The sequence below is a fragment of the Pongo abelii genome, chromosome 11 (assembly GCF_028885655.2).
Source record: "Pongo abelii isolate AG06213 chromosome 11, NHGRI_mPonAbe1-v2.0_pri, whole genome shotgun sequence".
Classification (NCBI taxonomy): domain Eukaryota; kingdom Metazoa; phylum Chordata; class Mammalia; order Primates; family Hominidae; genus Pongo; species Pongo abelii.
In genome coordinates, this window is record NC_071996.2 from 144297081 (window position 1) to 144323889 (window position 26809).

A 26809-nucleotide genomic window follows, 5' to 3' on the forward strand; every position below is an offset into this window, starting at 1 on the left:
ATGGCCATCCTAGGTGGAGCCCCGTGTGCCCCCCGCTTTGTGGGTCTCATCAATCAAGGCCTCACCTGCTACCTCAACGCCCTCCTGCAGTGTCTCTTTCTGACACCTGAATTCCGAGACAGGTGAAAGGCTGGGTGGCCTGAGGGCCTCTGGGCCAGGTCCCGGCAGAGCCCTGCGGACAAGGTAAGGACCCAGGCTTCCTCTGTGGCCACAGGTTCCAGGAGAAGCCTTGGGCCTCCCAGCCTGAGCAGGCTCTTGGCCAGATCTTCAGGGGGCTGCAGGAGCAGCATGGGCCTGTGCCAACGAAAGCCCTCACTACCTGCCTGGATCTGCATGGTGAGTGGACATTGGGAAGCACACGGACAGGGCACCAGGCAGAGGTGGAGCCCAGACCCTGAGATCCCACGAAGGGCTGTGTGTCCCGCTGAGGGCTCTGCACCACTCCTGACCCAGTGCCACTAGGGAGCAGCATTCAGCGAAAGTTGGGAGAAGGCGGTTGCAAGAGGGCCAGAGTTCTGCATGGGGCGGGTTCCCGGGGAGAGTCAGGAGCAGAGAGGCTGACCCATGGGTGAGGTGGACCTCTTTCCTGGACACCTCAGCGTACAGTCTGTGGCTCACCTGCCCAAGAAGCATCCTGGGTCTTCGCAGTGTGGGGAGGGGAGGAAGCAGGACCTCGGGGAGTCACCAATGTGACCCAGGCATGTGCTGGCATGAGGAAGACACTGCTGGGAGTATCCAGAGAATAGTAGCCCTCTCAGCCACCCGGGGCTGGGACGCTGCGGTCCATGAGCTGATGGTGGCAGCAACCGCCAAGCGTGAGGGGTATTGTCAGGAGACTGGGGGCAGGGCCAAAGGGCACTTGCTCCATCAGCAGGAGGGATGTCCACCTTGTGCCAGGCTGGGTTTACAGACTGCCAAGGAGAAATGTCCATACTCTAAAGGGTGAGTCAGAGGGCAGGGCCAGTGGCTAGGCTGCAGCTGGGCCCCACCCCAGGCCCCCTGGACAGCTGGGCTGTCAGCCTGTCATTCCAGGGCTGACTTAGAGGCTGGGCCTGAGGGTGCCCCACTTCCCAGCCAGGCTGTCCCTGTTGCTCTCTGAGTGCCCAGTGCCACTCCTGAAGTTGGCTCAGGGCCTATTTGCTGAAGGAATGAATGAATCAGTGAGTGGACAAAGGAGTGAACAAATGCTGGAGCTTGACCTGGGGTCACCTGGTCAGGAGGGAAGGGCCAGAGAAGGAGGGGAGGGCCAGGAGACAGCTTGGTGAATCCCAGCAGAGGCACTTGCTCTTAATAGGCCCCTGGCCAGGCAGCCTGGCAGATGCTTGCAAAGATGTGTGTGATAGAACCAGGACCAAAAAGGGAGAGGACATGGGGTCTGGGGGTGGGGTCCGGGGTAGGGCCAGCAGAATAGGTGGCTGTGAGGGGAAAGGTTGGGCCACAGAAGGCCCTGGGGTGGTGGGAAGCAGCTGCACTGACCTGGCTCTGTCCCTGCTCTGCAGGCACCGGCCAGCAGGACGCGGCTGAGGTGTTTCTGCTTCTGCTCCAGCGCCTGGGCCAGGATGACTTGCAGGAGGTAGGCAGTGGGGAGGGAGGGTGGCTGCTGGACACCTGCCGGGGGATACAGTGGGCAGGGTGAGGAGAGATTCAGAAGGCCACTGGCCAGATCACAGCCAAGAGGGCACCAGGGCCATAGGTGTCTGCCTTGGAGTGCAGAGTGACAGGCAGGAGAGACCTGAGACGCTCTCAGGAACATTCACTCAGGGCCCCTCGCCCTCCCCGCTGAGGCCATGAACACGTTGGCAGTGAATCAGCAGCAGCACGGCTGGGGGCTGGTGCTGCTCAGGCCCTAGGCCCTGGGCTCACTGGATCCTAGCACTGCAGGCAGGTGCCACCATCACCATTTTTTTCTAGTGGCCACAGGGAGGACAAAACTTGCCCCAGGCCTCCACACTGAAGACCAGGCACACAGGTGGCGGCTGCAGAGAGCAGGCCCCATGGGGGCAAATTGTGTATCAGCAGCCCTCCTCGACAACCATGGCCAAGCCAGGGCTGTGCCCCTGGAGCCCGTCCTGAGGCAGCCGCCTTAGCCCATCCCCATGGGGGCAACGCCAGGCAGGGCTCCCTCTGCCCAATCTTTGCCCAGCCATTGCCTCCAGGCTGCATTTCCCAAGCCCCTGCTCTGGGCTGGGGACAATGTGACCTCTAGGCTCCCTGATGGGACAGAAGTCCCGTGTCTTGGCACAAGGGAGGTACCCAGGCTTTGGCTCCTTCCTTGGGGCTCCTGTGGTACATTCCCTTTTAATTCAAGGCTCCTTGTGATTGGACCAGTGCGTTCGTAAGACAGAAGGACCAAAGCTTGTGACAGATGAGCAGTGTCAAGGGTACCTAAGGATAGGGAAGGTTTTGTGTGGCCCACTACCCTGAAAATGGGGTGAGGTGCCTGAGGGTGTTTCCAGGACAGCACGCCTGACTGGCAGGGCCTGTCCAGACCTGTAGTCTCACCCAACTTGCCCCATCCTCTCACACAGGTGTTCCAGAGTGAGGCGGAGAAAATCATCCAGTGCTGGGTGTGCGGCTACAAGGAGTGCATCCCATCGGGAGGCAGGATGCTGATCCTGCCCCTGGCTTCCCACACCCAGCTCTGTGGCTTGGAGGGGGCTGGGCAGGAACCTGGCAAGCCAGCCAATCCATCTAGTGGAGTTGCCCAGGTAGTGTGGCCCCAAGGTTGTCCTGCAAGGCAGTGTTCCTGAAATGCCAGGGCTAAGGGCCCATCATTCATTCATTCTTTTGGCCCACCCACCTGTCTGGAACCCCTGTCTGTGCCAGGCTCTGTTCCAGGCACATTGATGTAGAGATGCCCAGATCTTGGCCTCTCCCATTGTGGGTCCAATGCCAGCCCTAGTTGTCTGGTTGTGACTGATACCTGGGCTGGTGAGTGGGGTACATGGGGCTCATCTAGATGATGAGGGCCACTGGCCCCTGCCCTCTGGTAACAATGGCCAGGCAAGAGAGCTGGCAAGTGTCAGGGGAGCCAAGAGTCAAAGAGGAAAACAGCCTCTGTGTGGGGTGTGGGATGGGGGATGGGCCTCAAGTCTCCCAGGAAGGGACTCTAGAGTCTTGGAGTCTTGAACATGGATGGTGCTCTCCAGACAGGCAGGTTGACGGTATAGATAGAGTGGGGTGGCAGGGGCAAGGGCCTTTCTCTAGAAGCACAACTGCCCCAGTAAAGGCTTACTCAGTAGGGCTGAGTAGGAGACATGGGAGTGAGTTTGTTTTGGAGGTGGGAGGGTGGATAGAGATCTGCAGAGAGTGAAAAGGTGGAGGGGAGAGAATGGGCAGGGCCATCAGACCTGGAGTTTGAAATTTACCCCATGCACTGGCAGGAACCTTCTAAGGTTGCTGAAATCCTCACATCAGATTTGCAGTTTAGAACTATCACTTCTTCCCTTAAGGGAAACAGGGATCCTTAGATAAAAGGCTGACTCCAGAGACAAGCCCAGAGACAAGGTGAGCCTGGAGAGTGAGGGATGAGACATATCAGAGGACACTGGCAGCAACTTGAAATGAACCAAATTTGGGACAAAGTGAGCATCAAAAAGAATAAGGAATATTGGATTTTAACATTGAATTTAAAATATCTGTAAATCCAAAGTATTACTAAACAAGGAGAATGAAGCATCATCTCTACAGGAAATGAAGTGGTAAGTGGAGAAGGAAAAACCCTGATGTAATGCTAGCCCACCACGGTGTTCACAAGGTACCTGAACCACTGGGTAAAAGGCTTAGCAGAACACGATGTTTGTGTGATCACAATGTGTCACTCCAGATTTCTTAAAGATTATAAAGGGGGAAAGGTTCCTTTACAGGTGGACATGTCTGGTGGACACCACCTGCATCATTTGATCAAACAGTGTCACCAGTAATGGGGCAAAGTGATACTATGTCACATTACCTTGCTGCATTGAAGATTCTCTCCTTGTCTTTTGAAAGTTTAATTATAATGTGTCTTGGGATGATCTCTTTGAGTTTTTCTTACTTGGAGTTTGTTGAGCTTCTTGGATTTGTAGATTCATATCTTGCATTACATTTGGAAAGTTTTCAGCCATTAGTTCTTCAAATATTCTCCTTTCCCCTTCCTCTCTCACTTCTCCTTCTGGAACTCCCACAATGCATATGTTTGTCCACTTGATGGTGTCTCACTAATCCCTTATGCTTTGTTCACTTTTGTAGGGACCAGCCCTACAGGGTCTGTGGGTTTTTCTCTCTGTGTGTGGAGACAAGAGATTGTAGAAATAAAGACACAAGACAAAGAGATAGAAGAAAAGACAGCAGGGCCTGGGGGACCACTACCACCAAGACGCAGAGACCAGTAGTGACCCCGAATGCCAGGCTGCACTGTTATTTATTGGATACAAGACAAGGGGGCAGGGTAAGGAGTGTGAGCCATCTTCAGTGATAGGTAAGGTCATGTGGGTTATGTGTCCACTGGACAGGGGCCCTTCCCTGTTTGGCAGCCGAGGCAGAGAGAGAGAGATTGAGGAGACAGCTTACGCAATTATTTCTGCATTTCAGAGACTTTTAGTACTTTCACTAATTCTGCTACTGATATCTAGAAGGCAGAGCCAGGTGTACAGGATGGAACATGAAAGGGGACCAGGAGCGTGACCGCTGAAGCACAGCATCACAGGGAGACGGTTAGGTCTCCGGATAACTGTGGGTGGGCCTGACTGATGTCAGGCCCTCCACAAGAGGTGGTGGAGTAGAGTCTTCTCTAACTCCCCCAGGGAAAGGGAGACTCCCTTTCCAGTTCTGCTAAGTAGCAGGTGGTTTTCCTAGGCACTGACGCTACCACTAGACCAAGGTCCGCTAGGTAACGGGCATCTTCCCAGATGCTGGCGTCACCACTATACCAAGGAGCCCTCTAGTAGCTCTGTCTGGGCGTAACAGAAGGCTCACACTCTTGTCTTTTGGTCACTTCTCACCATGTCTCCTCAGCTCCTATTTCTGTATGGCCTGGTGTTTCCTAGGTTATGATTGTAGAGCGAGGATTATTATAATATTGGAATAAAGAGTAATTGCTACAAACTAATGATTAATAATGTTCATTTATAATCATATCTATGATCTATATCTAGTATAACTATTCTGATTTTATATATTTTGTTTATTATACTGGAACAGCTCGTGTCCTCAGTCTCTTGCCTCGGCACCTGGGTGGCTTGCTGCTCACACACTTTTCTTTCATTTTTTTTTTTCTTTCTGATGCTCAGACTCAAGTAATAAATTTCCATCAAGTAATAAAATCCCATTTTTCTATCTTCCAGTTCACTGCTACTTCTGCCTGCTCAAATCTGCCTTTGAATCCCTCTAGGAAAAATTTCCTTTCAGTTATTACACTATTCAGCTCCAGAAGTGATTTTCTTTTAGGATTTTTATCTTTCTTGATATATCCATTTTGTTCATACACAGTTTATTGATTTTTCTCCACCTCTTCCTTTAGTTCTTTGAGCATCTTTAAGACAGAGTTTTAAAGTATTTATCTGGTAGATCTGTCATCAGGTCTTTTGCAGGGACAGCTTTTGTTGATTTTTTTCCCTTTGAATGGGCCATAGTTTTCTGTTTATTTGTATGCCTTGTGATTTTGTTGTTGTTGAAAGTTGGACATTTGAATCTAATAATGTAGTAATTCTGGAAGTTAGATTCTCCTCCTTTAACCAGGCTTGCTGTTTTCCTTGTTGTTTTTGTTTATTGTTTTCTTTTTTTATTTTATTTTTGCAGTCTGTCTCTGTGCTGAGGAACAGCTTGAGGTGTAAACTTCAGGTCTGTCCAGAGCCTGTGCCTTTCCCATGCACACGCACTTTCTCGTTTTCCTCATATATGCAGTTGTTTTTCAATGTCCTAATCTTTAATATCTGGCTCCCAAAAGGGGAAAAATAGAAAAATGAAAGGGAGACGAGCTGGCCCTTTAAATCCCCCAGAAGTCACTTCAGCCAGTTGGGGAAGGGCTTGCAAGAATGGGGAGAGATGCAACCACAGTGGCCATATACCTTTCTGTTTGCACCTCCTTGATCAGAATGAACAGTAATGGACAATCCTTCAAGTTTGGAGGACAGGGCCCTTACTGCCCACCCTGCGTCCGGCAAGCTCCAGGTTGCTCCAGGAGCACAGGCACACTCGCTGCCCCAGGGCTGAGGATGAGGGATGGGTAGCTGCTACTGGCTAAGAGCTGGAATTGATTGAAATTAACCATAATTTCCATCTGAGCCTTCCCCTGGAAGTTGCAAGCCTTTGATAGACTCCAGAGTTCCAAACAGTCACCCAGCGCAGATTCTGCGGTGAGGTGTCTAGGAGCGGAGTCGGCCTCTGGGTGCTTTCCGCTCTCCCATTCTCCCAGAAGCTCTCAGTGTAGCCTCATGTTGGAGCTAGAATTTCTCCCAGGCATTGTCAGGTCAAGCAATGTTCATTAGCTGCTTTTACTTCTTACTTCACAACTACATTGTTCCTGTCCCATATTTCAAGTCATCCATTTTTCTTATGGATTTATCAGATACTTCTTTATAACATGGAAAATGACTCTTTGTTACCATTTCCCCGTTCTGTCATAAAGGAGGAAGTTTATTCATTAGCAAAAGGTAGTATATTCAATAAACAACATTGGGACAGTCATTTATTACTTGGAGAAAAAGTAAGTTAGACGCTCACTTCACACCATGTATCAAAAGGAAATCTAGCTAGATTAAAGTATGAGATAGATATACAAAGAAGGGAAGAAATCACAAAGAAAGTCAACAGGAGAGAAGCAATGAAAATATTACTTTTTCTCAGAATGAGAGAAGAGCATTAAACAACAAAAGCAATAGCATCAACTGGTATATTTGACAATGTAAAAGTAAGATCACGTTGTACTCCCTGCCCTGAGAAGGGCTGGCGTGGGCGGTGGGATAGGGGTCTGGTCACCCCACCTCCCGGGCCCTGCCTGGGCTGAGGCCCTCCCTTCCCTCTGCTGAGCAGGCCTGCTTCTCAGTCCCAGAACGCTGGAACAAACGGGCCTTTGAAACACTGACCAAATGCCAGTGGGAGGTGGCTCAGGGTGTGGGTGACTGACCCTCGGACACAGCCGCAGGTCTTACCTCCGGCACAGCAGAGGTGTCTTTGTTTCCGGCCCCACACTTTGGATTCTGGGTCTGCACAGGCCTGCATGCAGTTGCAGGCATTTGATGAGCAGGGCAGGGTCCTGGGATCCACCCATCACTGGGGAGGGGGCTCCGGAAAGGACTGGGGAGGCCCGCACTGAGCCAAGCCCAGTGTCCCTGCCCTCCCAGCATCCACCTGCCTGGGAGGAAGGCTGGTCCTGCCAAGACCCTGCCTTGGCTGTAGCCTGAAATCCACCCTAGAGCAAGGCATAGGCAGTGGAAAACAAGGGGTAGGAAAGGGTCCAGGGACCTGGGTGTCCACCTGTGTCATGGCAGATTCCCCAGAGACTCTCAGCCTCTTCACTTCTTCTATAGGACACAGAAGTGCTGAGTTTCTCTCAAATCCAGAATTTTGATGATGAAGACAATCGGTTCTTCTGTGAGCCCTGTAATGCCAAGACCCCAGCCTCTGAGGTAGGGGCCCAGTCTGGGCTGCTTCCCCCACTGTGGGGTGGGAGGGGGGCAGCAGAAGGATGGGAGCCTCTGGGGACAATGCAGACACTGTTGTCCCTCTGGCTCAGAAGAGCTTCCCGGGGCAGGGGTCAGCAGGTGCACAGAACTTAAGACAGGGTAACAGGGCTTCTTAAGTATTTGTGGAATGGAGAGGAAAAGAGGGGAGGGAAGGAGGTAAGAGAGAGGGAGGGAAGGATGGAAGGAGGAAGGGAGAAAAAGAGGCAAGAGGGAAAGAGACAGGAAGGGAGGAAAGTGGAGGGAAAGAGGAAGAAGGAAGGGAAGAGGGACAGAGACAGAGAAGGAGGAAAAAGGGAAGTGAGGGGAAAAGGACAGAGAGTGGGAAGGAAGGCAGAGGGGGAGGGAGAGAAGGAGAAAAAGAGAGAGCGTCAGGACCCAGGTAAGGAGACAGACTCATAGAGCAGAAAATATAAAGGACCCGCATGTCTCTGGGATGGAGAATAAGACAAGAGCGGCTTTTCCAAGTCCATATCCCAGCCTGAGAAAATGACTTGGGGAATATCCCTTTTCTTTCTATTTTTTGAAATAATATGTATAAAATTAAAGTCATTTCTTCCTTTAGTTATTGCTAAACTTTGCAAAGGAGGCCTCCTGAGTCTCGGGGTTTTCTGTTGTCTTTGTGGGAAGGTTTTGATGACAGTTAGTGCCAGATTCAACATTCTGATAAGTAACTATGTACCTGTGTGTGTATGGAAGAAAGTCCGTATGCGTGTGTGTGTGTGTGTATATATATATATGTCCTACTACCATTCAAGCCTCTTATTTCTTCTCGTCATGGCTTTAGCTGCTTCCCTCAAGGTTTTATTTATAAGGTTTTCATAACTGTTCACTTCAAAATATTTCTATTAGATGTTGTCTTTGACTTGTGGGTTATTTAGAAATATATTTGTTTCTTTCCAAACGTGGGAATCTTCTAATTATCTTTTTGGTATAGGTTTCTGACAGTGTGCCAGAAAAAAATAATTCTGTACTCGTTGGGTACAAATGTCAAAAAATTGTACTCAGACAGAGGAAAACTATGACCGATGGCCATTTTTTTGAAACTTGTTGAGACCTGTGGGAGAAGCACACAGGGCTACGGTCAGCTTTCATGATCGTTTCACATGCAAAGGAAAAACTCCTGCCATCTTGGGGTTTACCGTCCTCTGTGTCCCTTGGGGCAAGCTTGCTCAGTGTGTGGCCATCACCTTACGGATTTATTTTGCTCTGTTGTTCTTTCAGTTATGCAGAAAGTTATGTGAAGTTCTCCCAGTAGAACTGTGGATCAGCACAGAGGTCCCTGTGGCTCTGTCCATTTTTGCTTTACACATTTTTGAAGCTATGTTATTGGGTGGATAGACATTTAGAATTGTTATGTCTTCCTGGGAAATTGACCTATTTAATATTTTGAAATGTCTAATTTTGGCTAAGCTTTTGCCTTAAAATCTTTGTCTGATCTTAGCAGACCTGCTGCGGCCTTCTTTTGGTTGTGGTTTCCCTGATCTGTCTTTTTCTACCCCATCACTTTTGACCTTTCTGGATTCTAGTGGATTAGATTCTAGTGTATGCCTCCTCTAAACTGCATGCCCTTGACTTTCAAAATGACCTCTGACCATGTTTGTCACCGAGTTAACGATGTGACTTTTCTACCTTCCTTATGCCTGTGTTAAATCTGCCGTCTCACGAAGCACCTTCTGTGTGCCCCACCTGCCTTGTGAGCTTCTCTCCTTTCCTGGCGTCCTCCGCGTCAAAGAATGGTTTGGATTCTTTCATTATTTCCTCTTTGTTGACCTGCATGTTTTCATCCTGCTGTTTCAGTTTCTTGGGCTAACGTTGGCTGGTTCTTTTGCCACTCCTCCAACAGTGCCGGAACTTTGTATTCACCTCTCTCCGTTTCCATGGCATTGCATGTCCTTACGGTGGACTCTAATTCTCTATTTATTTTATATGCACAAGGGGTTTCTATTGCTTTTACAGCCAGCATTTATCTTGATTTGCTCCTCATTTACCATTTTGATTGTTCTTCCTTCCTGCAATCTTTGTTTGGATTCTTTTCACCTTGTAGAACTTCCTTTGGTGCAGACTGTTTTCCACACAGGTGCTAAGTCTTGATCCTTCCAGTAAATGGGGGGGGGGGGGGGTGGTCTATGGTGTCCAGCTTTTGTCCTCGTCTTCTGGAGGTGGGTTGGTTCAAATTGTCGAACTTTCCCAAAAGACATTCTTCTCCCCTAGAGCACAGACAGGAGTCTTCAGCAGGTGCCAACTGCCCTCTCATGTCCACGGAGCTTGACAATGACCAGGAAGGTGCCTCCTGGTCCTTGCTCACTCCTAGTCTTATCAGCTCGACCTTCCCACTAAAGGCTCAAGGCAGGGCTGTGCTGCAGGCAAGGCTGTCCCTAGACACACAGGCACTGGCTGCAGGCAGCCGCTTTCCCAGGGCCCTGGGCTTCATGACTGCCCACTTAGAGCAGGCACCACAGAACTGGGAGGTAGATGCTGTCATGTTTTGTGATATTCTCTGTGCTTTTTAAACCAGAAGCAGTGCAGACCAACCTTGACTGAGGAAATGTGGGAGGCAGCTGGGGCAGGTGGCTGGGAGGCTCTTCCAGAGCTGGTGGGGTATGCAACTCCCTGCCCCCACCTCTCTCCTTCCTTAGGAGACGCGCTTCCTGCGGCTCCCGAAGGTCCTGATTCTGCAAGTCAGGGAGCTGACATTTGAAAACGAGAGGTTTCACAAAATTCAGAAGTCTATCAACATTGCCCAGGTGCTGTAACTGCACACCAGCCCCAGAGAACCAAAGTCGCCTATGTGTAAAGCTTCCCACAGTGGCACACTCACCCCCAACCTAGTGAGTGCCCAGCCTTGGAGAGGGGGAACTGCGGTGTGGGGCACCGTGCCCACGGCCTGCAGGGACAGTCACATTTCTGGCCAGCGTGTCCTGCCTGCCTGTCCCTTCATGACAGGAACAACCATGGGACAGGCAGGGTGGGCTGGCACTGGCGGGGCTGGGGCTGGGCTGTCTTGGCTATGGGAAACCTGTCTGCCGGTGTGATTAAGAAGAGCTGCCCACATGGCGTGACGGAAGGCGGGGCAGTGATGGGGCCCAAAGGGCTTGGGAGGGGGCCCCGGCAGCTGGGCACAGGAGGCGTGGGGGGCAGCTGCCCGTTGGCAGGGCGGCCTGCGTGCCGGGCTTTGAGGACAGGCCTTCAAGGAGCATCTCCTCTCCATGAGCCCCTTGAGATGCTCAGTTCCTTCCAAGCTGATCTGGAGCCAATGCGGGCTGAGGCACAACGTTTGGCTTTTCCCCAGAGTGGCTGTGTCAGCCGGCCAGGAAGTGCTTCATTCTCAGATGGGGGTCGAGGATTCCTGTGGCCTCCGGCCTCCGGAGGGGACGGGAAGCCAGGTGTGGGACGGCACTTTCCAAGGAAAACCCAGCTTTAGGTTTTCAGAGCTACGGAGTGGTGGAGGGAGGTGTGCCCCAGCCCTCCCCAGCTGGGAGGCAGAGGCTGGTCCTGTGGAGCCCCGTTGCTCTTGGAGGCTGAGCCCTGGGCCCCGAGGCTGGCCTGTAGCTGTGACACTGAGGGGCGGCAGGGTGGGGTCCATACTCCCCCCCATTAGAGCACAGTCACAGCTAGCAAGGCCTCCACCATTTCCCTGGTACTCAGTCCCACACACGCCCACCCACGCACAGCCCCACCCTCTCTGAAGCCCCAGTCTCCCTGCAGGAGCAGAGAGTCTACCACCTCCAGTCCCACACACGCCCGCCCACGCACACCCCCACCCTCTGAAGCCCCAATCCCCCTGCAGGAGCAGAGAGTCTACCACCTACCTCTACGCCATGTGCTGCCACTCGGGAGACTGCAGCGGGGGCCATTACACAGCCCTGGTCCAGCCCCCCGGCAGGGTGGAGTGGTTCCGCTTCAATGACCAGCAGCTGCACCGTGTGAGTCCCGCCCCTCCTGCACCCCGGGGTCGGCCACTGACGAGCATGTTTAGGGAGCTGGCGGTTCTCTGGGGCCTCATGTGTGCTGTCTGCAATAAGGAAACAGAGGGACCCTTGAGCTGGTGCTTAATGTCGCTTCACTATTGTTATCGGAAGTTCTGGGGACCTCGTTTTTCCCCCAGGTTTAACTTCTTTAGCAAAACGTTATGGTTTCTTAATTTCTGAAGGTAATGTGTGCCTTTGTTTAAAAAGAAAGTATAATAAGAAAGAGGATTTTTAACAGCCCATAAAAAGCTATTCCAGAGACAAGAACAGGGGATAGGGCTGTTGGACGCAGTGAAGCTGAATGGGGGCGGGATGGGGAGAGGGGATGCGGGTGCAGGGGCGGGTGAAGTGGGAGGAGGCTGAAGCAGGAGGAGAGTGGGAGGGAGGGAGGGAGCCGGGGAGGGTGGAGGAGCTCTGGGGAGGGCAGGTGGGGAGGGCTGCTGCAGGCCACTGTGGGCGGGAGGGACCCTGGAGAACATTATAGTGCGCAGGTAAAGGTGGTCGGGCCAGTGAAGGGCATGTCCGAGGGGAGGGTGGTGACTCTCGGGGGGACCCCACTGAGGGCCAGGCTGAGGCGGGAGGGCATGGTGATGCGTGGCAGGGCAGCATCCTCAAGGCCCCGCCTTCCCGCTCTAGGTGAGGCTGGAATGTCCCCTGCACCACACGTTCGGGTAGGCTGCTGGGCCCTCCTGGGGAGGGGTGGGACCCTGTCCTGCGGGATGACCCCCAGGGGCCCTGGTTGTGGAGGCAGCGCTCGCTGACGGCAGCTGACCTTTCACCCGGGGAGGGAGAGGGACAGACGGGGCACCCTTCCCTGAGAGGGTTACTGTCGTGGGGTCAGGTTTGACCCATGGCCTGGACCCAGGCCCCTCACAGGGTTGTACCCCCACCCCAAGCTCACACCACACCCCTGTGGGAGGAAGGTCTGTGCCCTCTGCTCCCTCTTATCTGTGTGGCAAGGGCCCCACGGGCAGGGGCAAGAGTGGGGATCATCCCCCTGTGTGTAGTCTGCCACCCTCCAGGGAGGGGAGACATGATGCCCATACAGGGGGGCTCAGGAATCTGAGGACCAACCAGGAAACAGTGAGTCTGGCCACAGACCCAGGAAGCAGGGCCTGCTGAGCCCGCCAGGTTTTGCCCCTGTGTGGGGCAGATGTGGCTGCGTGCCTGGTGGGCAGGCCTCCACTCAGGTGCGATGGGTCCTGTCCCTGCTCCTCTCTCAGGTCTGAGACCCCATACCTACTGCTGTATCGCTGTGAGGACACTGGAGACAGGAGCGTCCCCGTCTGGTCCCGTGGGTGGTGAGTGTTCGGGGAGCCTGGAGGAGGCACAGCCACCCCAGCCAGCTTCAATTGGGTGGGCAATTTTGCCAAGAAGGGGATGGATGCTGTGGGTCCCGAAGGCCACATCTGTGGTGAAGGGCTCTGCCCTGGGCCTGCTCCCCACAGGGCAAGACTGGGGTCAGACCTGGCTTCACAGGTCAGAGTGATGGGCTGAGGCCTCCCCTGGGACTCACATGGTTCGGCCTGGCACCTGGTCCCTGTGGCCACACACTCCCTTGGGCCATGGCCTGAGGACAGTTGTCCAGGGAGGGAGGGAAGGGATCTTAGTCAAACAGCCTCTTCTCTCTGCAGCACCCACATCTAACTCCCCTACACAAAACAGGCAGTGGTCAGTGCTGAGAACCTGGAGGGGAGAGGGCCCTGGGGGTGGTTGGCACTGGGGGATTGTGGGGAGGTGATGTCCTCTTCCTGGGTTGTCCCTGCAGACCTGCCCAGGGACGCTGCAGAGGCGCCTGCAGAGGGCAGACCACATAAGTCCATGAGGGAGCTGAGACCCTAGGCCAGGCCCCAGGCCTCCAGGCTGCCCACTGGTCCCTTCTCCTCCCCCTTTCTGACAAATACCCCCCTTCCCCAAAGACAGATGCCAAGATGAGGGGGTGTCTTTGGCTGGGGGCTGCTTGTGGCCCTGTCAAGGCTTCAGGGACTCCAAGCATGCCTGTGTGACTGTTGCGTACCAGGTCCCTGGGGCTTGTGAGGGGCGAGATGGTGGGCCCCTCTCGGCCAGGGTTTCAGCTCTCTTTTACTGCAGGCAGGAGCCAGAGGCACCTGGGCCTGACAATGGGAATATGAGAACCATGACAGATGTAGCTGTTCCGAAGGAGAAGGTGCCTTGCCCAAGAGTGGAGGGAGAGACCCTCGAGACAGACTCTGCTACAGTCTGCTGGGGAGGACACAGCCAGAGCCTCTCTCCTCTCCAGGACGATGAGCCCATCTGCCATGGACAGAGCCCTGCCAAGAAGGTCAGGTACGTGACCACCTGACCCTGTCCTCTGGAGAGAGCCAGGTGGCCCCTGGCCCTGAGGTGGGCACGTTCAATAGCACATGTGGGTTGGCTCAGACCCTCTCTCACTGAATATATGTGTGTGCACCCACCAAGTGCCAGAGACCCAAAGGGTACCAAAGAAGCAGGCCTGGGTGTTTAGGGAGCCTGGGGCCTGCAGGGCTGGACAGAATGTGACTGAGAGGTACATGCGTGGATTTCCAGCAAGAATGCGCTAATGCTTGAGGGCAAGTGTAGGGGTGGCCTCTTCTGGTCATAAGGCAGGGGTATAACCTGAGGGGCTGCATGCCACCATGCCTGTGGAGTCAGAAGTATGCATAGGGAGTGTCCCTCGGAGGTATCCCTGAACTTGTGGGAATGTAAGGAGTGTCCCCCAGGGCACCTCTAAACAAGTACTGAGGCCACACCAGAGCTATCCTGGTCTGCAGGAAGGGGAAAGCCAGTCTTAATAGTAAAGAATGTATGATTTAAAGATGGCGTTCAGAAAGGAGAGGGAGCTGCATGCAGTGCCACCGTGAGCTCTCAGGTGCAGGGCGTCACTGCCCACGGCGCCTCACAGAGACTCGATCAGATGCATCATTGGGAGAAAAATGATGCTCCCCTGAGAAGCTGTGTGAATGGCTCTGCCTTCGTACAGGTTTGAATTTAGAGAACGTGCAGGGCACGGGATCCTCCGATCCATGTAACTGATGTGAAGAGAAAAAGCTCCCCCATGGCAGTGGGAGGCACAGGGTGGAGGCAAATATGAAGCCTCTCAAGATCTTTACGTCCTCACCTAACAGAGGGCCACCTGGCTCCCCACCCGCAAAGTCATTTTGAAAATGAGGAAACAATTCACCATGCATGGGGGACCTCAGACAAAATAAAGAGAAGGTCAGCCCCTGTGAGTTTCAGAGAATCTATAAAAATCAGTTACAAAATTGAAAGACATGAAAGGTAGGATTGAGAACAGAAAAAGAATGAGACATACTTAGGGTAAATTTGAGGAGAAAAAATAATCTGTATCACACCTGTAATCTCAGCACTTTTGGAGGCCAAGGCAGCTGGATCACTTGAGGCCAGGAGTTCAAGATCAGCCTGGCCAACATGGTGAAACCCCATCTCTATTAAAAATACAAAAATCAGCCAGGCATGGTGGTGCATGACTTTGTGGCACAAGAATCACTTGAACCTGGGAAGTGGAGGTTGCAGTGAGCTGAGATCGCACCACTGTACTCCAGTCTGGGCAACAGAGTGATACTCTGCCTCACAAAAAAAAAAAAAAAAAAAAAATCTGTAGAAACGAAAACATAGTCAGTGATATTTAAATTGCATTGACTGTGTTACACAGCATTTAGAAATAAGAGAATAGATATTTCTCGGATTAGAAGATGGATCTGGGGAAAGCTTTTGCACGTATTTTACCAGAAGATAAAAAGATGTGAAAGAACATTTTTCAAAGAGGCATGGAGAATAGAATCAAAAGGTCTGAGTGACCTTCCAAAAGAAGGTAGAAATTTCCAACAGGACTGGCAAAAAGGGAGAAAAGAGATCATGAGGGAAAACAAAACTCAAGGAAATAATAAGTGAGAATTTTCCAAAACCAGTGAAAGGCATGAGCCCCCAGCAAGGTTTAAGCCAGATAACCAAACCTAAATTACTGGGGGAACCCGCCCCCAATATTTCAACGTAGATTCTTTCTATTTTCCATAAGTGTCGGCCAGCTGAAAAAGAAAGAGAGACAGTACAAAGATAGGAATTTTACGGCTGGGCCACTGGGGGTGACATCACATATCAGTAGGACCGTGATACCCACCTGAGTCTGACCAGCAAGTTTTTATTAAGAGTTTCAAAAGGGGAGGGGGTGTAAGAACAGGGAGTAGGTACAAAGATCATGGGCTTCAAAGGGCAAAAAGCAGAACTACTAATAAGGGTCTAACAAAGATCACAAGGCAAAGGGCAAAAGCAGAACCACTGATAAGGGTCCAACAAAGATCACAAGGCAAAGGGCAAAAGCAGAACTACTGATAAGGGTCTATGTTCAGCGGTGCACGTATTGTCTTGATAAACATCTTAAACAACAGAAAACAGTGTTCGAGAGCAGAGAACCAGTCTGACCACAAATTTACCAAGGCGGAGTTTTTCCCTATCCTAGTAAGCCTGAGGGTACTGCAGGAGACCAGAGCGTATCTCAGTCCTTATCTCAACCGCGTAAGACAGACATTCCCACAGCAGCCGTTTATAGACCTCCCCCCAGGAGTGCATTCCTTTCCCAGAGTATTAATATTAATATTCCTTGCTGGGAAAAGAATTTAGCAATATCTCTCCTACTTGCACGTCCATTTATAGGCTCTCTGCAAGAAGAAAAATATGGCTCTTTTTGCCCAACCCCGCAGGCAGTCAGACCTTATGGTTGTCTTCCCTCGTTCCATAAAAATTGCTGTTATTCTGTTCTTTTTCAAGGTGCACTGATTTCATATTGTTCAAACACACATGTTTTACAATAAATTTGTATGGTTAACACAATTATCACAGTGGTCCTGAGGTGATGTACATTCTCAGCTTATGAAGATAACAGGATTAAGAGATTAAAATAAAGACAGGCATAAGAAATTATAAAAGTATTATTTGGGAACTGATAGACGTCCATATTAAAATGAAATCTTCACAATTTATGTTCCTCTGTTGTGGCTCCAGCTGGTCCCTCCGTTCAGGGTCCCTGATTTCCCGCAACACTAAATCTATACCTAGACTTACCCTAGAAAATCTAAAGGCAACTAGAGAGGAAAGACAATATTCCATTGAAAGGAACAATTGAATTAAAGCAGAAGTCCTAAGGGTAAGGTAGAAGACAATGTAATGTCTTCATAACTGGCAGACTCTAATTCTATACCCAGCTAAACTCTCTCATAGTCAGGTTGTTTCAGGCAAGCAAAGGGTTAGAGTTGACCACTAGTAGAACTTGTACAAAACAACTTAAAGCTGATTTTCAGAAATATGTATATCAAGTCTAGGAGGAAGAGCTGAAGTGCAAAAACAGTGATTTTCAAATAAACTAGCAAAAATATAACACAATAATTAAACATGGATTGTATAAAAAGCCCTAATAATAATGGCTAATCTGGAGAATATTAAAACAAAACTATAAATATGACACATCTCTGAAATCTAAATAGCAAGTAGGAGATTGGAGTGAAAGTCCTCTAAGCCATCCTTCTGCTTTGTGGGGAGTGTAGAGATATTGGTTAACTGTCAACTTAGTTGAAAAAATAGGGATGTCAAAATTGTCAGGGTATCTTAGCTCATATTTCTTAAAAGTAGAGTCAGAGATGTAAGTGGTTGATTGAGGAAGTGTTCTTGAGGGGCTGGCCCCATGGAAAATGTCTGGAGCACGAATTGGGCCACAAAAGTGAACTTGCCTTGATGAAAAGGCATCAGCAATTTGTACTCCCATCAGACATGGGAGTACATGGGGGCATGGCTTTGGGGATGTGGAAGCCCCTGTTAGCCAAAGGCATTGGTCTGGAGAAGTCAGCAGCTCTGATTCTGAGCACTTAGCAGCAAACACTCCCAGTAGGTGTACGATGCAGGCACCAGCGTGGAGAAAGGTATCCGGTAGGACACCATGGCACCCATTCCAGTCCATCCCCCAGGCCACTCAGGTGCACTACAGCAATGCAGTCACACCTTCACCAGGGTTCCATGGTTTCATATCCTCCTGGAAAAACTTATAAGAGGAGAGTTGATAAAAACCTCTGACTGCACCACCTTGTTGCAGTTATCCCTGGGGATGGATCCAGAATTCTTCTCTTTCCTCTGCCACTTACATGAGTGCCCCCGATATGGTTGGGATATTTGTCCCCTCCAAATCTCAGGTTGAAATATGATCTCCAGCATTGGAGGTGGGCCTCGTAGGAGGTGTTTGGGTCTTGGGGCGAGATCCTTCATGAATGGCTTGGTGGCCTCCTATGGTAATGAGTGGGTTCTCGTGCTGGTAGCTCATGGAGGGCTGGTTGTTTAAAGGAGCCTGGTGCTTCCTGCCCTTTTGCTTGCTCTCACCATGTGATGTGCCTGCTCCTGCTTTGCCTTCCACCATAAGTAAACGCTCCCCGAGGCCTCCCCAGAAGCCTCAGTGATGACACATAGTCTCCCATGTTGGCCAACTGGTCTGCCACTCTGTGAGGCCTCAGTGGTGCTGGCAGAGGCCCTGAGGGTGAGAAACAAAAACTCATACCTGGACTTCATGTCAATCCCTGACAGGATGAAATGTGCTTTACCTTCTCCAGGGTGGAAGAGATCTGATGCTGTCAACTTCCATCCAATGGGTGGTTGGTTTTTTCTAGGTTTCCCAGGCTTAGCACTGTGCCAGGAGCTCAGTGCCAGTCCTGCAGGCAGGGCAGACAGGCAGCAGCAGGAGCTGGAGCCACCTTGGTGAGAGGGAACCCCTGCTTCTCCCCCAGGCAAAGCCCCATTTTCTGTCATGGATATTCTGTTTGCAAGCCCATTGCTCAGGAACTGGAGTGGCCAAGGACAGGCCCCTGTTGGCTAAGCCGTCACGTTAACTTGGTAGATTGTACCTCTACTGGCACTCATTGCACCCTCTCCCATAGGTCCATTCTTTTCTCCAGGCTTTCTTTTCCAGATCTTTCAATCCTGCTCTTTCCAAACCCTGGCCATGCAGCTAGGCTACTGGCCACACCTCATGAGTCCATGCACACACTTGCCTTGCATGGCGTCTCTCCACATGGTGTGAAGGTGCAACGCAATGCCGGAAGTTCTGCCCACGGAAGTGTTCCTCTCATCACTGTCTTTCAGAAACACCTCTTAGTGCAGCTGGACTTTAGCTACAGGCCATGTTGGACTTACTCTTCATACTGAGCCAACATATCCACAAACCAAGCCCTGGCTCTTTCCTTATGTCAGCTATACACAGGAAACTACACTGCCCAATGAGGCCGTGGCTGTGAGGTGCAGGAGAGGCACTGGCTCAGCAGTGAGAGGTGACCTGGGCTCTGGCCCATTGCTTCTTGCAGTTATCTTGTTTCCTCTGGATCCCAGTCCTGGATGCTTGATTCCAGTCCTGGTGAACCACTTGATGCTGGATGGCCAACCTGATGACTTGGTGGGTCTCACAGTACCCAGCTTTTGATGGGCAATTTTGGCCAAATGGTGACGTGGGCTCCCATGGTATGACACTCGCTGTTTACCAGGCACCAGGGGCATGTCAGGAGCTGCTTCTCAGTGCCCTAGTTCTGGGATTCAGGACACACAGCCTTCCTCAAGAGCCTCAGGGAGCTGCTCTGTGACCCTCCGGGTGGGACTTGCCTGAGGCTCCTGGTGGCTTCACTGTCCACTGTGAGATCTTCCAGGTCATAGGGCCCAAACTGCAAGGCTACTTTTACTGCAGTCTAGAGCTGCTGCAGGCTCCTTTCTAGCACTGGGCCACTTTAAGCTACTAGCCTCTGGCAGCGTTTGACAAGTAGGTCCTAGAAGCCTGCCCAAGCATGGCCTGTGCTGCCTTCAAAACCCAAATTGATTCACCAAGCATTGTGTTCCTTTCTCAGGGGTAGGGGAGCAGACAACACAGTCACGGCACCGGGTACTCCGGAGGGAATATCGCAACAAGCACTGGAGCCCTGGGGTGCAACTGCACTGATGTGGCAGCCCCTGGCTGTATGGAGGGTTTATCTCCTCACCTTCTAGGGAGCCTTTTCCAATACATCCAGAGTACTTCCTGCTTCTCACTACACGTCCGATGAACACAAAGTTATCAAGATCGTGGGCCAATGTGATACTCTGCAGAATGTGCAAATGCTCCACATGTTTTAGACTCCCTAGTGACAGAACAGAACCAACCCAGCCTGGGGAAAGCCCGTGTCTGTGCACTGGGGTCTGTCCCTTGTGCAGTAGCCTGCCTCTGACAACCTTCCCTGATGTTAGAGAAAAGGATGTGTTTGCTGAGGCCGTGGCTTCAAGCCATGAATGTGAGACCGTGTTCATCTGGCCCAATGAAGGCATCCTACCCAGCAGGACAACTAGCACTAGGCTCCCGCTTGGTTAAATTGGCAGTGGCTGCATCCAGTCCAGGCAGGGACAAGCCTAGGACATTGAATGGGGATTGGTTAGGGCCTCCGTGCCTGCATCCCTCAAAGCTTTGAAGGGGGAGCTAATCCCTGGTGTTCCCCTGAGATGCGATGCTGTCTATTCACTAACTTAGCAGGAGATCCACTGGGCCAGGGGCGCCCACTTGGCCTTTCCTACGATAGCTCTTATCCCGCAGCTCTGGGAACCCCAGCTAGGGTCCGGCCAGCTGCTCAGGAAGTCATGCCACGGCCGCTTTCCAGAACTGAAGGAAAGTCCAGTATCAGTCCAGGCACCAAGAGGACGTGGGTCAGGATGCTGCCTGTTTCCTGCCCCACAAACCCTGAAGGAAAGTCCAGTATGAGTCCAGGCACCCAGAGGACGCAGGTCAGGACGCTGCCTCAGGACACTACAGGGGTTTTCTGCCCAACAAATCCTGCTTGTGGCAGGGGAGGGGAGCGCATGGCAGCACTCCTGGCCTCTGGCTCCAGCATCAGGTCAGCCTATATCCAGTCACCTTGAAAACTTGGCACATGCCCTTTGTCCAGCAGAGGGTTACCTGAATAAATGGCTTGAAGTCCCTGAGGGGAAAGACTGGGGTTGCAATGATGGTACAGGCTCTCTCTGCATGGGGCCGCCTGTTCTCCTTCTGTATAGGACATGTGTTCTCCCTGTGCTTGGGGATGCGTGTTCTCCCTCTGCATGGGGCCACATGTTCTCCTTCGGCATGGGACATGTGTTCTCCCTCTCCATGGGACACGTGTTCTCCCATTCCATGGGATGTGTGTTCTCTCTCTTTATGGGGCCACGTGTTCTCTCTCTCCATGGGATGCATGTTCTCCCTCTCCATGGGACATGTGTTCTCTCTCTACATGGGATACGTGTTCTCCCTCTCCGTGGGACATGTACTCTCCCTCTCCTTCAATCTGTAGGTTCTGGGTCTGCGATTTGACTTGAATCTGGGCAAAAGGCTGTGACTTTCCTCAGGGTGCTTACCTCTGCGGCGTCTCCTGCATCCTTGATCCCATTTTCTGATGTGTGTTAGGCAGAACATTGGTTGCCCCAGGAGCGCCCTGTCCCTGAGCCAGTACCCGAGTGGGTCTGTCTCTGAGGGTCGAGTTCCTTCCGTGCCCCCATTCCCCAATCCGTGTTCATTGTGGGGATTCGGGCTGTGACCACCATTGGCCCCTTCTCTCCTGGACGCTTCCTCCGGGAGGATGCCAGGGAGCCAGCCTTGTTCCCCAGCTGCTTTGGCCCCTCCTGCAGAGGACAGCAGCCCTGGAGCTTGCGGTGATGCTGGGGCCCCTCCCAGAGCACCGCAGGCCACCTTGTAGCCGACCTGCTGAAAAATAAACTCCTGGGCCTCCAGTCACAGAGTGGGGCATGAGCAACAGACAGAGTGGGGCATGAGCAACAGACAGAGTGGGGCATGAGCAACAGACAGAGTGGGGCATGAGCAACAGAGTGAGGCATGAGGGAGGCAGAAAGCGCTGTGGCTGCGGAGGTTGGGGCGGGAGGGGAGAAGGCCAGGACACAGCACTGGAGAGGGTGAAAGAGAGGAGTGCGACTGTGTCAGCCGCCACCCACACAGAAATCCACCCAGTTTGCTGGTTGAAAAACAGAGCTCGTTAGATTATATTTAAGCACATGTATTGCCAAATCCCTGTCAATGGAGCTGCAAACCTCCGAGGAACCTGGGACAGGCCCCGCCTCCCCCATCTGGGGCTTACTGTGCTTGGGAATGGAGGGGGCTGAGCTGGGCAGCCCACACCTGCCCCCATCACTGCAGGCACCCAGGGGCTCTGCCCTCCTGTGGCCCAAGGGTCTGGTGAGTTGAGGATCTGGGGTCCCCACCCCAGCAGGGCCTCAGGGGCTTCCCTCTGCTCAGGCGAGAGTCCACTTTGTTCCATTAACTTCCTGGCTTGTTTCATTAGGGACGTGGAGCCTGGCCACGGGGACAGGGGCAGAGCCTCAGAGCACGTGGACGAGGAGGGCCCTAAAGTGCCTCCGCCAGGGGAGCAGGGGGAGGCCCTAGACCTGCCCTGCGGCCCCCAGTGTAGCCCGGAAGAGGAGCTCCCCGCTGTGGGAATGAGGAGCTCGGCAGCTGAGGACCAAGCCCTGTCCCACCCAGTGCAGGGCCCGGCACAGCCCAGAAACACATGTAAGTGACCTGACCCAGGCTCTGAGGCTGGGGCCATTTCTCTCCCTGATGGCTGCTGGCTCTGCAGGGACTGAGCGGTCAACCCCAACCCCGGGTCACTCACCACCTCACACTGACGTGTCCCAGCCACCGCCATGCCTGACTCCTTCCGGCACAGCGGTCCCCACCCTGAGGGAGAGGCCCCGTCCCTGCCCCACAGAGCTGACTTTAAGGGTCCGTGGTGCCCAATCCTGTGATGTCTCACGCAGCCAACAGGCCGGCCTGCTGTCCTGGAGGAAACTCAAGGCTCGGACGCCGGCGAGCCGGGTGGTCGAGGGGGCTCCCGAAGTGGGCGTTGGGCCTGAGGCTGACAGCAGGAGGAGGGCTGGGGTGGAGGAATGGTGGAGACAGCCAAGACTCGAGGGGCTGAGACCCTCGGATGAGCAGAAACAAGGCTGGGAGGGGCTCATGGAAAGGCCAGAGGAGGCCCTGGCTGGGCACAGGGGCAGCAGGGCCTGTCCACCTGGGAGCCGGTGGGGACCTGCCCAGGGCCTGGTGGGGCTGGAGAGGAGTGGACGCGATTCCATCCCTCGAGTTCGGGAGGCAAACTTTCCAGGGCTAGGCCTGAGGTGAGGGTCTGGGGGCAGCCCCAAGACGGCCCCAGTCTCTGCCTGGGCTCACTGGGGGTGCTGGGGCTGATTCCAAGATGGGATCCAGAAGGGGTGGGGGTGGATGGTTGGACCCGAGCGTTGGGAGCTGGGTCTGAGGGGCCCAGGGGTGGGACCTCTGTGGCTCCCAGCCCTTCCGTGTTGCCTGATATCTGGGGACCTGTGTATAGGTGGTACAGGATTGAGGTGCCAGCGAGGTGAGGGCTGCCCACAGGGTCCACAGGGGCCATAGGACATGAGTGAGGGTGCTGTCCAGCCAGCTCAGCCTGGGTGTCTGTCCCTTGCTCTGCAGGCCTCCGGAGTAAAGACGGAGGAGCGGAGGCTGCCAGGGAAGGAGTCCGGCTGCCAGAGACAGAGAAGCAGAGGCCGTGACCTCCAGAGAAGGAGTGGAGGTTGCCAAAAGAAGGGAACCAGCTCCTCAGAGATGGAGGATTGGAGGCTGTGACCTCCAGAGAAGGAGGAGGGGAGACTGTGACTGCCAGAGAAGGGGGTTGGCTCTTCAGAGACAGAGGAGTGGAGGCTGGGACTGACTGAGAAAAAGGGGAGGCTGTGGCTGCCAGAGAAGGAGAAGGGGAGGCTGCGCCTGCCAGAGAAGGAGAAGGGGAGGCTGTGGCAGCCAAAGAAGGAGGAGGGGAGGCTCTGGCCACCAGAGAATGGGGCTGGCTCCTCAGAGACAGAGGAGTGGAGGCCATGACTGCCAGAGAAAATGAAGGGGAGGCTGTGGCCGCCAGAGAAGGCGGGTCGCTCCTTAGAGACAGAGGAATGGATGTTGTGGCCACCAGAGAAGAAGGCCAGCTTCACAGAGACGGGGAATGGAGGCTGTGGCCATTAGAGAAGGATGAGCAGAGGCTGTGGCCATTAGAGAAGGATGAGCAGAGGCTGTGGCCACTAGAGAAGGATGAGCAGAGGCTGTGGCCATTAGAGAAGGATGAGCAGAGGCTGTGGCCACCAGAGAAGGGGGCTGCTGCTCAGAGAAATGGATGCTGTGGCTGCCAGAGAAGGAGGCCAGTTCGGCAGAGATGGAGGAGCAGAGGCCACGCAGCCCAGATGGATGCTCTCCCTGGGGTCCTGAGTCAACTCAGACCTGCGACCTCCCTACCTCCACACATCCAGCCTCCTCCACACGGGGCGGCCAGAATCATGCCCTCACTGCCAGCCACAGCCCCGGCACCATCCTGCCCTGTGCGCGCTGTGACAGCCTCTGCTCAGTTCTGTGTGGCCCAGAGCAGAGGCCTGGGGGCTTGAGAGATGGGGAGAACCTGATGTGGCCACAGACGAGGCAACAGCAGAAGGGTTGCTGGCCACTGTCCTCAGGTGGGGCGTCCACCTGGCTTCCGCCTCCCTCGGAGCAAGACCAGTGGTGGGAAAGCCCCAGGGGAGAGACAGCCCTGGCAGTGCCACACCACACAGGCTCAGCGCCCAGCCAGCGTCCATGGGAGCCCCGGTCCCTGAAAAGAGATGAAGAGTGCCAGGATAGCATTCATGCCCCTGCCTCGGGAGTCCCCAGTCTGTCCCGTCCCAGAGCCCTCCCCTGGCCCCTCCAGCTGGAGAGCACAATCCTGAAAGCAGAGGGCGTTTGGGGCTTGGATTCCAGTGGATTCCTAAGGGGAAACTCAGGGAGGAGAAGGGGGTGGTTGATAGAGATGGACAGGGAGGGGGTCTCCACAGGACCCCACTGGGCCTCCCTGGAGCCAGCCCATCATAGGCTGGGGGCAAGGTGGGGCTTCCCGGGCCAGGAGCTGAGGCTCAATGTAGGAAAAAGAAAGAGAGATCAGACTGTTACTGTGTCTATATAGAAAGGGAAGACGTAAGAGACTCCATTTTGAAAAAGACCTGTACTTTAAACAATTGCTTTGCTGAGATGTTGTTAATTTGTAGCTTTGCCCCAGCCACTTTGACCCAACTACTTTGACCCAGCTACTTTGACCCAGCCTGGAGCTCACAAAAACATGTGTTGTATAAAATCAAGGTTTAAGGGATCTAGGGCTGTGTAGGACATGCCTTGTTAACAAAATGTTTAGAAGCAGTATACTTGGTAAAAGTCATCGCTATTCTCTAGTCTTAATAAACCAGGGGCACAATGCACTGCGGAAAGCCGCAGGGACCTCTGCCCTTGAAGGCGGGGTATTGTCCAAGGTTTCTCCCCATGTGATAGTCTGAAATACGGCCTCGTGGGATGAGAAAGACCTGACCGACCCCCAGCCCGACACCCCTAAAGGGTCTGTGCTGAGGTGGATTAGTAAAAGAGGAAAGCCTCTTGCAGTTAAGATAGAGGAAGGCCACTGTCTTCTGCCTGCCCCTGGGAACTGAATGTCTCGGTATAAAACCCAATTGTACATTTGTTCAATTCTGAGATAGGAGAAAAACCACCCTATGGTGGGAGGCGAGACATGTTTGCAGCAATGCTGCCTTGCTATTCTTTACTCCGCTGAGATGTTTGGGTAGAGAGAAACATAAATCTGGCCTACGTGCACATCCAGGCATAGTACCTTCCCTTGAACTTGTGACATAGATTCTTTTGCTCACATGTTTTTTGCTGACCTTCTCCTTATTATCACCCTGCTCTCCTACTACATTCCTTTTTGCTGAAATAATGAAAATAATAATCAATAAAAACTGAGGGAACTCAGAGGCCGGTGCCAGTGCAGGTCCTTGGTATGCTGAGCGCCGGTCCCCTGGACCCACTGTTGTTTCTGTGTACTTTGTCTCTGTGTCTTATTTCTTTTCTCAGTCTCTCGTCCCACCCGACTAGAAATACCCACAGGTGCGGAGGGGCAGGCCACCCCTTCAGCTCAGCTCAGGGTGCTGAGCAGCCCACACTCAGATAGGGGAGTCTGGGCCAGGCACTGAGGGGGTCCAGGTCCCCTCAGCCCAGGCCACGCTGCTGGTGACCGCTGTGTGACCTCTCAAAAGTCACTGAACCCCTCACCATAAAATGCAGGAATTATTCCTGCATAGAAGATGTTATATAATATCTTGGATTTCACAAACACCGTTTTTTAATACAAAGTACAGAGCTTAGGGCTTCCCTCCCGGTGGAGATTTTCTAAATCTAGTGGTTGTTTCTTTAGGAATAATGATCACCCTCTTCCCTCACAGCATCCTGCCTTGGTGAAGCAGCTGCCACCTGTGTCTCCAGCCTGAGCCTGACCTTGCTTCCTGGCCCCCACCACTGGCTCACCCCCAGCCCTAGCCACTTCCCCAGGTCTGTCCTCAGCACCCACTACCCTGCCAGCCTGGAGGTTGCCTTCAGGGACCTTTGCAGCCCCCAGAGCGGAAGGCCTTCTATCCTGAAGCTGTCTAGGGCCAGTCCCAGGCCAGACTCCCATCCAAGGAGCTCCAGCCCAGCAGAACCAGAGGCAGAACAAAGGGTGTTTGGTGGGGAGGCTGGGCAGAGCAGGATGGGGTCCCCAGGGCTCTCCCCTCATGCACTGTCCGCTGTTCACATGAGGATGGAGCCTACCTTCTCCAAGCAATGGCAGACAGAGAGTGGACATGAGGACAGGAAGGTCTCTGCAGACCAGGAAAACAGGTCAGGGTGAGGGCTGGACCATGAGGAGGGACAGGCCAGCCTCAGAAAGTTCTGGACTCCAGGGCACATGGTGGTCCTGACGACCCTGCCCAGAGACACACTGGGACCGGGCGGAACCCCGACCTGGACAGAGGAGCACTGACCCTACCATCCAACCCACTCCAAGTTCTGGTGGGCACTCAGGAAGGCACGGAGCCCCATTTCCTGCATGGCTCCACCCGGGTTGACAGTGGAGGGGCCTTCCACATGCTGAAGGCAGACAGCAGGGTCTCGGGCCACTGTCCTGAGCGTCGCCCCTCATGGGTGCCATGCTGGTGGCTGATTCCACCCTACCCTGGCCTCCAGAACAGCTTGTCCCCTTCAGAGCTGTGGCCCAAAACTGAGCCCAAGAGCTTTCCCCTGGGGGGCTGGAACATCTAACCGACGTGGGCCTG

General features: G+C 53.2%; 3 protein-coding genes across 4 annotated transcripts; all 3 read left to right on the forward strand.

Annotated features, from left to right (window-relative positions):
- On the forward strand, window positions 1-6630 carry LOC129057832 (ubiquitin carboxyl-terminal hydrolase 47-like). The gene is made up of 5 exons (XM_054548846.1): window positions 1-122; window positions 215-336; window positions 1500-1573; window positions 2529-2708; window positions 3453-6630. Exons 1-5 carry the CDS (start codon window positions 1-3, stop codon window positions 3468-3470), a joined length of 516 nt encoding a protein of 171 aa, XP_054404821.1. The 3' UTR covers window positions 3471-6630.
- LOC129058195 (uncharacterized) lies at window positions 6622-23442 on the forward strand. Of its 2 annotated transcripts, XM_054550128.1 has the most exons (6): window positions 6622-7607; window positions 11452-11587; window positions 12856-12933; window positions 13724-13939; window positions 21970-22196; window positions 23136-23442. In XM_054550128.1, the coding sequence occupies exons 2-6, from the start codon at window positions 11568-11570 to the stop codon at window positions 23213-23215; spliced, it is 621 nt and encodes a 206-aa protein (XP_054406103.1). In that variant the 5' UTR covers window positions 6622-7607; window positions 11452-11567; the 3' UTR covers window positions 23216-23442. The 2 variants fall into 2 exon arrangements, 1 of the variants encoding a protein (XP_054406103.1); XR_008523155.1 differs by lacking the exons at window positions 6622-7607; window positions 11452-11587; window positions 21970-22196; window positions 23136-23442 and adding exons at window positions 12101-12303; window positions 18597-20668.
- On the forward strand, window positions 23286-24608 carry LOC100171780 (uncharacterized). The gene is given in 1 exon segment (NM_001131438.1): window positions 23286-24608. A coding segment is annotated over 1 exon segment (555 nt). The 5' UTR covers window positions 23286-23533; the 3' UTR covers window positions 24089-24608.
- Window positions 24609-26809: the final 2201 nt, after the last annotated feature.